Source organism: Anarrhichthys ocellatus, unplaced genomic scaffold (genome assembly GCF_004355925.1).
Source record: "Anarrhichthys ocellatus isolate YVR2014 unplaced genomic scaffold, GSC_Weel_1.0 scaffold26, whole genome shotgun sequence".
NCBI classification, from domain to species: Eukaryota; Metazoa; Chordata; class Actinopteri; order Perciformes; family Anarhichadidae; genus Anarrhichthys; species Anarrhichthys ocellatus.
This window is the reverse complement of record NW_022280056.1, coordinates 2,113,914-2,125,989: the sequence shown is the minus strand read 5'-3', so window position 1 is coordinate 2,125,989 and position 12,076 is coordinate 2,113,914. Positions and strand designations below refer to the sequence as shown.

General features: G+C 40.7%; 1 protein-coding gene and 1 non-coding gene across 2 annotated transcripts; one reads left to right on the top strand and one right to left on the bottom strand.

Moving 5' to 3' along the window:
• The first annotated feature begins 1,374 nt into the window (after window positions 1–1,374).
• trnat-cgu (transfer RNA threonine (anticodon CGU)) lies at window positions 1,375–1,446 on the top strand. The gene has a single exon. It is a non-coding gene; the product is annotated as a tRNA-Thr (tRNA).
• Window positions 1,447–6,186: 4,740 nt separating this feature from the next.
• Window positions 6,187–9,606, bottom strand: pla2g10 (phospholipase A2 group X). Its single transcript, XM_031862301.1, has 4 exons — window positions 9,480–9,606; window positions 8,399–8,567; window positions 7,658–7,764; window positions 6,187–6,666 (listed from the first exon to the last, which is right to left on the bottom strand). The coding sequence occupies exons 1-4, from the start codon at window positions 9,514–9,516 to the stop codon at window positions 6,518–6,520; spliced, it is 462 nt and encodes a 153-aa protein (XP_031718161.1). The 5' UTR covers window positions 9,517–9,606; the 3' UTR covers window positions 6,187–6,517.
• Window positions 9,607–12,076: the final 2,470 nt, after the last annotated feature.

The window sequence follows — 12,076 nt, the reverse complement described above, 5'->3', positions numbered from 1 at the left end:
AAAGGTTTGCGAAACAGATAGAACAATGCGCATGGCTGTCACATTTCAAGGTGCTCTGAAACCTATGTGGTTTATTCAAGAGAAGCCCCCGTCTTTTGGTCTGTGTGCTGACGACTTGCTATTAACAGGTCAAGGTGAACCCTCCACATCTGTGATTTTCATCGCTAACTCATTCCCAATGGAAATGAGTCTTATTCAGTTTTCAAACAGCCTCCAGGATATCTGATCCCCCCCCCCCCCAAAAAAAAGCCCCTCAGGCGAGCGTTCATCTTTGATGTTTTGAGAAGAGAGACAGTGCAAAGCTGCAGTCTGGCTTCATGCATATTGTATTGCTTAGAGACGAATTACAAGCAACCTACTGGTTCTCATACTTATTAGCTATGCAAGCTCATTCTCCGTCTGTTCGATGCTGATTCAGAACAAATACCTTGACAGTACTGCACAGATTGCCACTACATTTAGTTCTGGTATTCAGGGTCCCACAGAAGATTCCTGGTGATAATGGTGACCCCCTGAACTTTTTCTCTAGCAGCACTGTTAGACCAAAATATCCCCCTGAAAAAACACTGACATGCTTTTATTGTTTTGCGATTGTGATCACACAATAGTGAGGTATCTCGAAAACTGAAGGTCATTTCACTTCAGTGGCTAAATCCTCTGATATTTTCTTCCTCTATCTGCCTTATAGACAAGACAGGATGGCATGTATTGGGTCGATTGTCGTGAATTCAAGCTCCCATTTAGATGAACTCTTGACCAAATTCTCAACTTTGCACATTTTCTGTTTTATAACATGTGCAGATGACTGCAGTGGAATTCGCTGAGCATATGCTCCAATGGTTTTTCCTTCATTACCAACCTCAGGACACTACCTAAGACTTCACAAAGGTATTCTGTCCATCCAATCCTACGCTTTTGTTTTGTTGTGGGTGTAATCATTACAGCTTGTAGGTAGCGTAGCCTACTCTGTTTAGTTTAACAAAAAGCTCATTGTAGGTCACTAAAGTTAAACAAAAGCATAAAGAGTGACGACTGTAAAGAGTGAGCGCTCACCTTCTTTGTGCTTCTTTAGCGTTAACACTAGAAGTAGGAGAGCAGAGACCTCTGCTTGCTGAAAGCTGCTAGAGACAGACACATGCTGCTCACACATGGAAGATAACAGCCTCCTCTTGTGGTCGAATTACAGTAATACATCTAAAGCGCTGCAGTAAGCTCATTTCAGCGGCACATATCGTTCATGTGTATTTTGGGAGGAAGAAGGCGAGTCTCAAGTCTGTAAAGGGAAACGGTGATATCCGCCATATCTGTTATGTTGTACATGCACAAACTGGTCCGCCACTATACAAAATGGATTAATACCGTGAAGTCAGCGCAGGCGCGGTGGCCAAGTGGTAAGGCGTCGGTCTCGTAAACCGAAGATCGCGGGTTCGAACCCCGTCCGTGCCTTTTGAACACGCTGCGGTAGACCAACACCAATCAACAGCAGTAGATTCATGGACAATGTTGAACTGTTCTGTGGCTGCTGAACATTGTGTCATAGCTACTTGCTGGATTTACACTCACCGCTATCTGTCAATAAGAACAGCATACGTCTAAATGACTAACAGTTCTGACTCCGTCACATTGTACATATTTTCTACTGTAATTTTATCTATTTCCTATTTTGAAAGTTTATTGTTATGCACCAAATCACAAATACAAATCCCTTGTTTGTGCAAACCAACTTAATAATAACACAGTTTCTGATTCTGATCTCTGATTCATGAATTTGTGCTTAGATTTAGCTCTATAGCATTCTATAAAATACATTTGCATGTGCTTTTTCATTTTTTTATGTGTGTCTTAACTGTGCTATAAGATCATGGTGATTAATACATTCAGCAATCATTGAATCATAATTATTAATCATTTAATAATACAATAATAATAATAATAATACAAGTGTATTTTTCAATTTAAGCCATTGACCATATTTCTGTGATGTCATGAGAAGCAAACTGAAATACAATATCCTACGAGCGGAGAGAGCGGATCTTTGGGTTACAAAGAACAGATGATTGAAGGTAAATCCACCTGCTCTCATTTTGCCAAGTCTGCATTAATCAACAGTTTCTGTTTGCATTTTTCAAAATGTCATCAAATGTAATTTGTCCATGTTTTTCCTCACATCACATTGGTGTAACTTCACTACAGTCATGCACACTCAGCTGACACTAATCAGACTATTACAGTTTCCCGGGTAACGCTCCATGCTGCAGCCTCAATGATTCATATCTGGTGCAGGTTGCAGCGTATCATCTCGTTCCATCTGTCTCTGTAAACAGTCACAGGAAGGAAACAACTGGAAGCTGCTGCTGCTGCGGGCGTTTTAGATAAACCTTAGTCAGCAGCATCCACAGCACTTCACTGGTGGATAATGTGCAACCTCCAGTCACTGGGACATGAGATGCTGCATTTGGCACACAAATCACTACCTTTATAGATGACTTGTCAGATGGATGTCTTGTCAGATGTCAGATAGTTAAAGTTGGTCAAACAGATCTAGGGAGAGTTTAAACTGGCGGATAATGTCATCTCAAAAGAGCCTTCACCATAGAAGTATATGAATACCTACGTAAGCATGTGACACACTAGTTGAAATGAGTTTGTCGCATAACAAATCCTCCAACAATATTAGGAAAGCAATTATCAGGACCTTTCTAATTAGTCTTGCTTTTCACAGCTCCTGTTTAAACTCCAGATATAGTAGCAGAATATAAGTGTGCATTCCTTATGTTTTAATGATCAAACTTGTATTGCCTTTTCTCTGTGTTTTTGTGGCACAGGTGGAGGCTGTGTGTTCTCGTTGAATCTATCTTCTCCAAACAGGTGAAAAAAGAGCAGAATAAGAGCTGCCCTTCCAATTAGGAAACAACACATTGCAGGAAATGTGCAGTCCTAAGCAAAACAACATATACCTGGAAAGCTGCAGCTAATTGGCCAGATGGTGTCACTGCAAGCAAAAGTTTAAACTTTGTCAACTTACACTTCGTTCTAAGAATATTTGACTCTGTTTGACAATATTCCTCATATTTCTCATCATTTTCTCACTGCTTCCGAAGAAAACACACACAAAGGAGACTGAAATAGGAGGAGGAGGACAAAGGAGTCTGTAACATGCAGTATTTATTGGCAACAGGTCCGGGGCTGCTGTTGGCTGCACACACATTGATTTCCTTCTTTGTGTGGGCAGTAGTATTCTGAACCCAACATGGATTTTTACACAGTAAATGAGGGATTGTAGCCCATCAAAATCCCGTGTTCAACAGCATTTAAGTTCTCCTTTATAATAATGATTTTATAATAATAAAAAACTATATTCAGTACATCAGTAGGTAGCTGAACAAATAATGTGAAAGTGATTTTCCTAAACCAGGGGTGGGCAACCTTAGGATAGCGTAGCCAATGGCACACTAGAAAAAAGTGGACGAGAGAGATTTTTGGAAATGTTGGTGCCCTTTTATCCGCATGCCAAATTAACTCTTTCACAGCCATTGTCAGTTGCTCGGCCGGTTATTTAAAGTAGTTTCACTTTCTTTTTCTTTCCGTATTCCGCGAAGACCGGTCCTACTCTGCCTCTGATTGGTTAGAACTAGTTGTTAAGTTAATTGCTGATGATGATTGGTGATTATATCATATTATAATGATTTCAACTCAAATGTGGATGTTTTCATAAGCATGGCAGCCTTCTTGTATGGAGCTCTTATAATTACGATGAAGTGATTACGGGGAGAAAACTGTTTTTTTAAATGTTTCTACGCCAGTTGCCTACATATGAATGGAATACAATTACACATCTGCTGGAAATTTACATTTCAATGTGGTGTCATAATAAACGTAATGTTTATCTTCATGCCGATATGTTACACTAGAAAATTTCAAAATTCCACTTCATATGGAAAAAGGTCGCCGACCCCTGGCCTGAACATAGCAGCCCAAACAGGCCTCCAGATCTTCTGCTGATAAGAAGTCACATTCTGCACATGGTTGTTATTGTTTATGTTGGGAGCTGTTTAAGACTTCATTGTGGGCCATCTGGCTCTCGGCTGGGGAGCCAAACAGTTGATTAAAGAACGCAATTAGCGTGGAACAGGCTCTGTCAGCTCACCCAGCAGGGATTAAAGCATGCGCTCATTCATTGTGACAATCATGCTGTTGTGCATATGTGGGATGGGCTATTTCTTCGATCACAGGATCTCCTCAACAGTGCCACACTGCTCCAGAAATGTTAATATGAGGTCAGTTTCTAACCAGGATTTGTACGTCGGCTGCAGCCAGAGTGAACTTTTACAATTTATCAGTCTGCAATGACGGACAGAGGGTCCAGTCCCATGCAGGTGTAGACAAGATGCTGAAGACTGACACAGACAGTGTGACGAAGCCAATTGGCGAAAGCTACACAAGTGAGAAATCATCAACAAAGTCAAGAGCTGACATCTCTGAAAGGCCACTCCCAGACAGCAGGGACAGAAGGGAAGAGTGGGCTGCCAGAAAACCACTCCGAGGAAAAATCTCATCAACCTTTCATGGGCAGCAGGGAAAAGAGAGGGAGCAGGATTCAGGCTGCGTTCTGAGAGAGTCGGAAGAAAACCGTATGATGCAAATAGAACTGTTCTCTGCAAACCTGCAAGGCTACTTTTGTGACATGACAGATCACAACATTCTCTTCATGTTTATGTTAATACTTTAAGTTACATACATAACATATGGTTTGTGGCTTTAATTGCATTGCTGTACATGCTTCTTTTATTTTAGAACAGATTACTCATGCAGGAAAGTGGGACTCTGAGCCTCCCTCTTGGATGGAAGCGTATGACTCCCATAACTTCAGAGCTGGTACCCGCTGAAGGTTGGGCACAATCGGGCAAGTGTTTGTGGGCCATGACCCAGATACTTATTTCCAGTCCAGGACTTTGGACACTGCACCACCACGGCATCGTCTCCCGTTTCAGTCCACACTCACGAGCGGTGCAATGATTCAACAAAGACACTGTGTTTCCCGTGTGAGCGATGCTTTAGGAGTGTAAACGCTCACTTGAGCAGTAACATCTGGGAGGGCAGTGTTCCCTGTGATTACAGCCATGCTGGTGACACTGTTTACTGGGTGTCAGAGGAGAATTGAGGGTTCTGACTTTCACTGATTCGATCTGGAGGAAGTCCCTGAGCCAAACCCAAAACCAACAGCGGTGGACCAAAATAGAGTCATTTACTGCACGAAAACATTCAAACCCAGAGTCAATAACAGGTCACAAGTAACTTTAATTCATTAAATCCGTTTTACGTGAATCTAACTCATAATATCAGTGATCATTATTAAGTGAAAACTCTCTAATTGTTTGGCTGTTTGCCCATAAATGCTTGGTTCATTTTGTGTCAGTGTGCTTCATGTTTAGTGTTTGTGAATATGGCGCCATCTGCAGGCCAATACCAAGACTTTACTTATGCAAAAAGAGGTGACGTTCTGCGGAGGGACTTTCCCATTTCTTATTTTTTTACATCCTCAATTCCGTTACTCATGAGTGACATATATTTTATACATGACACTCGTTATCTATATACATATTATCTATCTATGTATAGGGAGATTCATAGATAGATATACATATGGTGATATAATTGAGTGATATCTATTATACACACAAACACTATTTTTTTTCTGTGGAGACATCCCACAATGCAACAGTCGTAGATGTTAAATGCTTCTCTGTTTGTACTGTAATGAAGAAAACAAGCAGCCAATGAGATCTCATGTGTTCGCAGTCTGCTATTGAGGGTATATGAGATCACTTAATAGGTATTTATTGACTCTCACAGAAACAATCTGTAGCTGTGTTGTGATAATATCAAAACCTTTAAAGGACCCTTTCAGCCGGCTGAAATGCCTCAATGGAACATGACAATGCAGCTGAAATATTTCCCTCATGGGTTTCTGGGAAAATGGAAAGAAAGTGTCACAGCAGGCTTTAAAATACAAAAGCAGGAAAACCTTGGTTTTCCTATTAGCGCACAAGATAAAAATAAATGAAAAAATGTTTAGTCAAACAAACCCCAAGTCAACTTAAGAGTTATAAGACAGGCGTTGCCCTGTCTGCTGCATAGTTTTTATACAAATAAAGCACTGTTGTGAGGGCGGCTATCTGATCTTTCCCTCGCTGATTAACATTTCACCTTTGGACTGAGTTTCGACTGAACGCTCAAGTTACCTTTCCATTGTGTGATTGTTATCCTTATCACATTCCAGGAAGTACACACAGTGTGTCTGTCAACAGTGTTCCTTTTGTCTTTTATTAGAACAACATAATCAATATAAAGGTGTCTGCAAAAACACAACTCATTATATTCTTTCACCATTTAATGAAAAGAGCCTGATGACAGTAAAAAAAAAAAATCACAATAGAAGTCAAATAACTATGCCACTACCATTATTACTGTGACATGCTATATTTACAATAGGCACACAGGACATGCATTGATTGTGTCAGTAAATATTACACATTGGGTGCTCGTAACCGCAGAGGAAATCTGGCCAAAGGGCAAACTTCTGGATGAAAGGTGCTTTTCTCAAACACTTGGCGGCGTCTCTGTCACACTTGCACAGCAGATTTTCACATTTGTCCTTCAAATCCTCTGCAACGAAAAACAGAAAGATCTTCTTTCAGGGACAAGAGGATGGTGGTGCTCTCATTAGCATCGTGTAATTTGTTGTGAATACTTGTTCTAACGCTTGCAAAGTCTTGACTGTTCGTCTTACAAACAAGCCCATGCTTTATTCATTTTGCCCCCGAATGGTTAATTTGCTGCAGTTTCTCTGGAAAGACATCTGGCTACTGAGACGTAATTGTGGTTATTCTGAATTTATTTTACGTTGATTTATTTAAAGAATATCATAAGCGACCCACTATTTTGGTACTTAAATACATAAACCCCATTAAGTCTGTTGCTATTTATGCAGAGAAATTACCGTGGTTTATGGGGGCTTAAAATACCCTGAAAGATGTCTTTCCCCTCTAATTAACTGCCTGTTTACTGTTTCCATGGATATTTGTAGATCACACACTGTCTGATCTGTGTCTCACTTTCCGGTTTACCCGTAATGGTGTGTTGCATGGTACACAAAGCATCATATCTAAGCGTGCAACCACTAAAAATAAGAAAGCAGCAGCTGTCTTACTTTCAAAATAACAAAATCTCATGCCTACATACACTGGCAGGCCCCATCCCCTCTCCTAGATAGAAGCAAGACACACAGACTTTATCATTTTTTAGGTTATTTTTGTTAGTTTTCTGTCTCGTGGTCATTTTGCATCTTTCTGTAATTATTTTGTGTCCCTTTGTGGTCATTTTGTGTTTTACAGTCATTTTAAATCTCTTTGTGGTCTCTTTGTGTTTCTTTACAGCTGTTTTGCATCTCCTTGGGTTCTCTTTGTGGCAATTTGTGTCTCTTTGTTGTCTTTTTATGTTTCATTTTTAGTGGGCATTTTGAATTTTTCCTGGTCGCTATGTGTCTCTTTCATTGACATTTTGCAGGTGAAGGCCAGGACACTTCGGGCCCCAGGGCCTGAGTCCGGTAGGCCTATTTAGTAATCCATCCAATGTCTAAGCACTAAAAATCCATTACCACACTCAGCTTTCTTGTCCTCACACGTCCACTGGTACTGGGCTGTTTTGGTATGGCAGCCAAGACGTTCTGCATCTCCATAACAGCAATCATGTCTGTGGCAACACCTACATACAGAGAGATTCACAGCAGGATAAATGTTTTATTTTGAAAGGCTGAACTCTAGACAAGGCAGGGTCAAGAAAGCAATAGGTGGGTAATCACAGCGCTGTGGTTTGAGTCCCACCGCGGCCTTCTTAAAAGCAGGGCAGAGGTTTTCACAACAGATAGTTAGACGTTAACTGGCTTGAGGGGGTTCGGTGTCTTGCGGAAGAAGGAGGAAAAAGAAGGAGACGGCAATTAGGATTTGGGTGTGGAATTTGTGGAACTATTTTGAGGTACCCATTGGAGCACGTGAGGGAGCTGAATTTGGACATCATTCCCTCCTTCTATCCCATCGCACAGCATTTGTGGTTCACTCGACTCATTCAGAAACGGAAACTGTGTGTACACAAGCGGGAAGGAGGAGGCGAGACTGAGAGGAGGGAATAATGTGTGTGCATGTGGAGTGGAGGGCTAAACATCACCATGGCACACTGAATTATATCTTTGGCGTCACGTAATGTATAGGTGGGCCGTATATAGTGTCAGCTAAGTGTGTACATTTTGGCTCACAATGTCATCCAGATATTCTTGAAAAGAAAAGGCCCTGACAGTGTTGTACTTTCTTGAGAAGAGTGTGATTAAAGCCGGTATCCTCACCAGTCGGCCCTGTCTCTAGGCCAGCCCTGACCACCCAGACCACAGTAGCATCCGTACATCATGTAAGCCAAGGCAGATCTCCCTGTGCTGCATTTGATGGCTCCTGCCAACTCCAGTAACCCTCTTTTGGTCCGCTGGGACCTGCGTGTCGCCACAGAGGCCGCAGCCACTGCGAGGGGAAATGAAGAATGGAAGAGGAGGAACAAACTCATCTCTTGTCTTGTAAACAAGTCTCAGGTTGTGCACACCCATCCACAATGTTTAGTGAAGATCTATCCGACTGATTATGTGGCATTATGTGATATATGGTGTCATATTCAGGGGTGGACACAATAATAGGTGCTGCTGTCTCTTTGACACAATTAAACAGAATTGTCTTGCGTTAGATTGTTAAGTGTTCCTTTTCTTTTGTCCACATATACACTGAAGCTTGCCAGTTTATTAGGTACACATAGCTGAAACCAATGCAGTCTGATACAACAGAAATCCTACCGTCATGGTTGTAACATTCAGTTTTCATTGAGATGGGTTGATTCAACATTATCATCTTTTTGGAGGATGCAGTTTGTTTAACTGTATTGCGCTATAGACGTGTTTCTATTGTTTTGCCCACTCCATTTATATCAATGAGTGTACCTCAACAAAAGCATTGTAATAACCAGGTAGGATTTATTGGACCATTATGCATTAGATTTAACTGTTCTTAATAAACTGACAACTGAGTGTATGTAGTTCCACTTCCAGTCTGTTTCTTCACATGCCTGTTTCTGCACAGAGCCTCGGTATACTATTAAGTAGGACTCTGAGAATTGACTTTACACTCACATCTCACACCTCCACCAGAAAGCCAGGTTCAGACTTGAAATGAAGTAGAAAAGTGAAAAGTAGAAAAATTGTGCAGCAAAGCTGATTGAGTTTGTTTGCACTTGCTGCTTTAGAATAACACTTTCACTGACTCACTCTGCAAACACCAGTAGTGTCTCTTCCTGTTCCCTTGTTGCACTCCCTCTGAGTCCTTAAAATGACTTTCTTCACTACTTCTACTTGGAGCTCCACTATGAAGTGAAAAAAATCCCCTTACCAGATAACAGGAGAAGTATCCGGCAAAACGCAGCCATGGCAGGCAACAGGCGGCTGAACTCCACACCAAGTGTTTACGTACACTCAGTGAGTGTAGCATTGGGTGGAGAGCTTTTTTTAGATGCTGTTTGAATAATCTCCTGAGTCCTGACCATCACCATTGGCCCTAGGCTAATCCAGTGCATGTCAAACGGTACGCCCCCTAGAGGACACATCCTGCAGGATGGTACTGCTCACTCAGCAGTGTGGGACCAGTGCTTGTGTGTTTATCTCCAGGCTTCAGGCTGCTAATGTTGTGTACCAGATGACATTTTTACTTTTCTGTACACACATATATGAAAAACAAATATATAAATGTAATTGTAATGGTCATTTTTTACGTAGTATATATTTCTACCTACTTAGTATATATTTCTACTCGGTATATTGTATTCATAAGTAACTTTGCTCTGAACTTTGTTGAACTTCACCGTGTCTCTGTTGTGCAGAAGAAGAGTTCTCCCTCTCTGTTCACAAAGATAACTAACTGTGTTGTATGAGAATGTTCCAGCGCCAAGGCCTTTGGGCCGCTTGTTTTGGTTGCTGACCGTTTGTTTTTGAATGTTGTTCCCATCAGTCTGAGACTGAAATGTGTGTAACCTTGGCCATCGGCCCCCACCTTTGCTCATTCTTCATAAAGAAAGCTTGTTCACTTTTTTCTTGGTTCTTCCTCACTGAGACTGTACGCATTCTGTTGTGATGATTGAACCTTCTCTGCGCAGAGAATAAATACTGAAAAGACAACCTGGTTTTTGGTATTATGTATTTCAGCATTAAAAGACTCACGCAAAGCGGGTATAGGAATATTTTCCACAACAATAGATAGATAGATAGATAGATAGATAGATAGATAGATAGATAGATAGATAGATAGATAGATAGATAGATAGATAGATAGCAATTAAAACAAATCTTTCCATTATTTAAGACATTGTTATTTCTTTTCTAAATATGTTTTGTCTCTAAAAAAGACTGCATTCTGGGATGTTGCACCAATCAAAATATTCACAAAAAAAAGATTCTCTTCCTGAACTATGTGTGACTCAACTGCAGGGAGACACAAAACAAATCAAACATACATTTAACAGACCGGAGTCACTCTGGATGATCACTTAATGTGTTTATTTATTTGTTTACACATAAAACGCAAGTCATTTTGAGCTTTCTAAGTGTCATCTGTGTAAATTGGGTACAGAGAAGATATTAGAAATCAAACAAAACTTAGAGTATAGAAGACGCTGTGTTGAGTTGAGGCACAGATTTCAATGAGCTTCAAGGCTAATTGTTGCTGACGCAGCACGTTTTTAGTTTCTGTAAGCAGCACGATGTGTGGTTCCACTTCCTCACAACAAATGCACCTTCCAGATTATGGCACTTACACTTTGATAATATAGTTTCCCCTCCATAATCATAAAGACTCCATCCACCTTGTAAATAAACATGTCAGCGGGTGAATAGAAAAGACCTTCTTTCCTTAAAGCAAACTGTAGCTATCATTATTGTCAGTGTGATTTACTGAGCAGCACTTCAAGTGTTTGAGTTTAACAGCTGAGATTGTTTATTTGACAAATTGCAGAGCTGATCTGAAAATGGCATGAATCGTGTCATATCTTTGGGTTTCATCTTTTTATTATGTTTTCTGAAAGTGTATTTTCAGCTCTGGACTCCATTGTCATTCATAATGTGGGAGCAGCTGGCAGTAATATCAGGGCAGCTCAATCATAAAAGGCACACGCATTGGGTTTTGATAACAGGGGACATATAAGTCATAGTGTTTTGTGATTCAGTTCCTCAGCGATGCTCCTGCACAATGTGAGATAAGCGCCTCCTCCTGGAAGTTATTGTAGCTGCCAGGGTGACTGCTCTTCATGAGAGGAGACACATCCCTCCATCCCTGTATATCTGATTATTTTCAGCTCAACCTATCCATCGCCACAAAACATCCGGTGAATGTTTAGATCGTATCGAGCGGAACACCTGCCTGGGAAGCCTGACTGAGCTACAAATGTGCAACGAACCAGGACGAGAGCAAAATCCCAGACAATTTACGCTGTTTCATATACTTGTTTTCTTGACATTAGCCTGCCAGAAGGTCGAGGTTGAAATCCTATACCTGAACGAGAGATGATGAGATTTTTCAGATTAAATGAAAAACACTGGACAAGCTTCAGCCTGAGAACCATCCAGAGGATTAGTGAGTTAAGAAACTTAATGGACTTGTGTGTGTGTGTGTGGGGGGGGGGGGACTTTAGGCTGTATTTCTCCTCACACAGATCTATGGATCTAATTATAGATCTAATTATACAACGTGCAAACTCATAATTTCTACATGACAAAATGAAACATGATCAGATAAGTTATGGAGGAAGAAAGAAGAGAAAACCGGACTGATTTCAGAAATAAGAGTGGGGTTGAAAGACGGATCTTATTCCTAATACTGGTTTAGTATTATAACACTATTGTAATATACAATCCTTATATCTACATATTTTATTACTTCACTTTATTACTGTGTTTTGTCCCTCTGTTTTTATGCTTCACAAATGTGCAAATTAAATG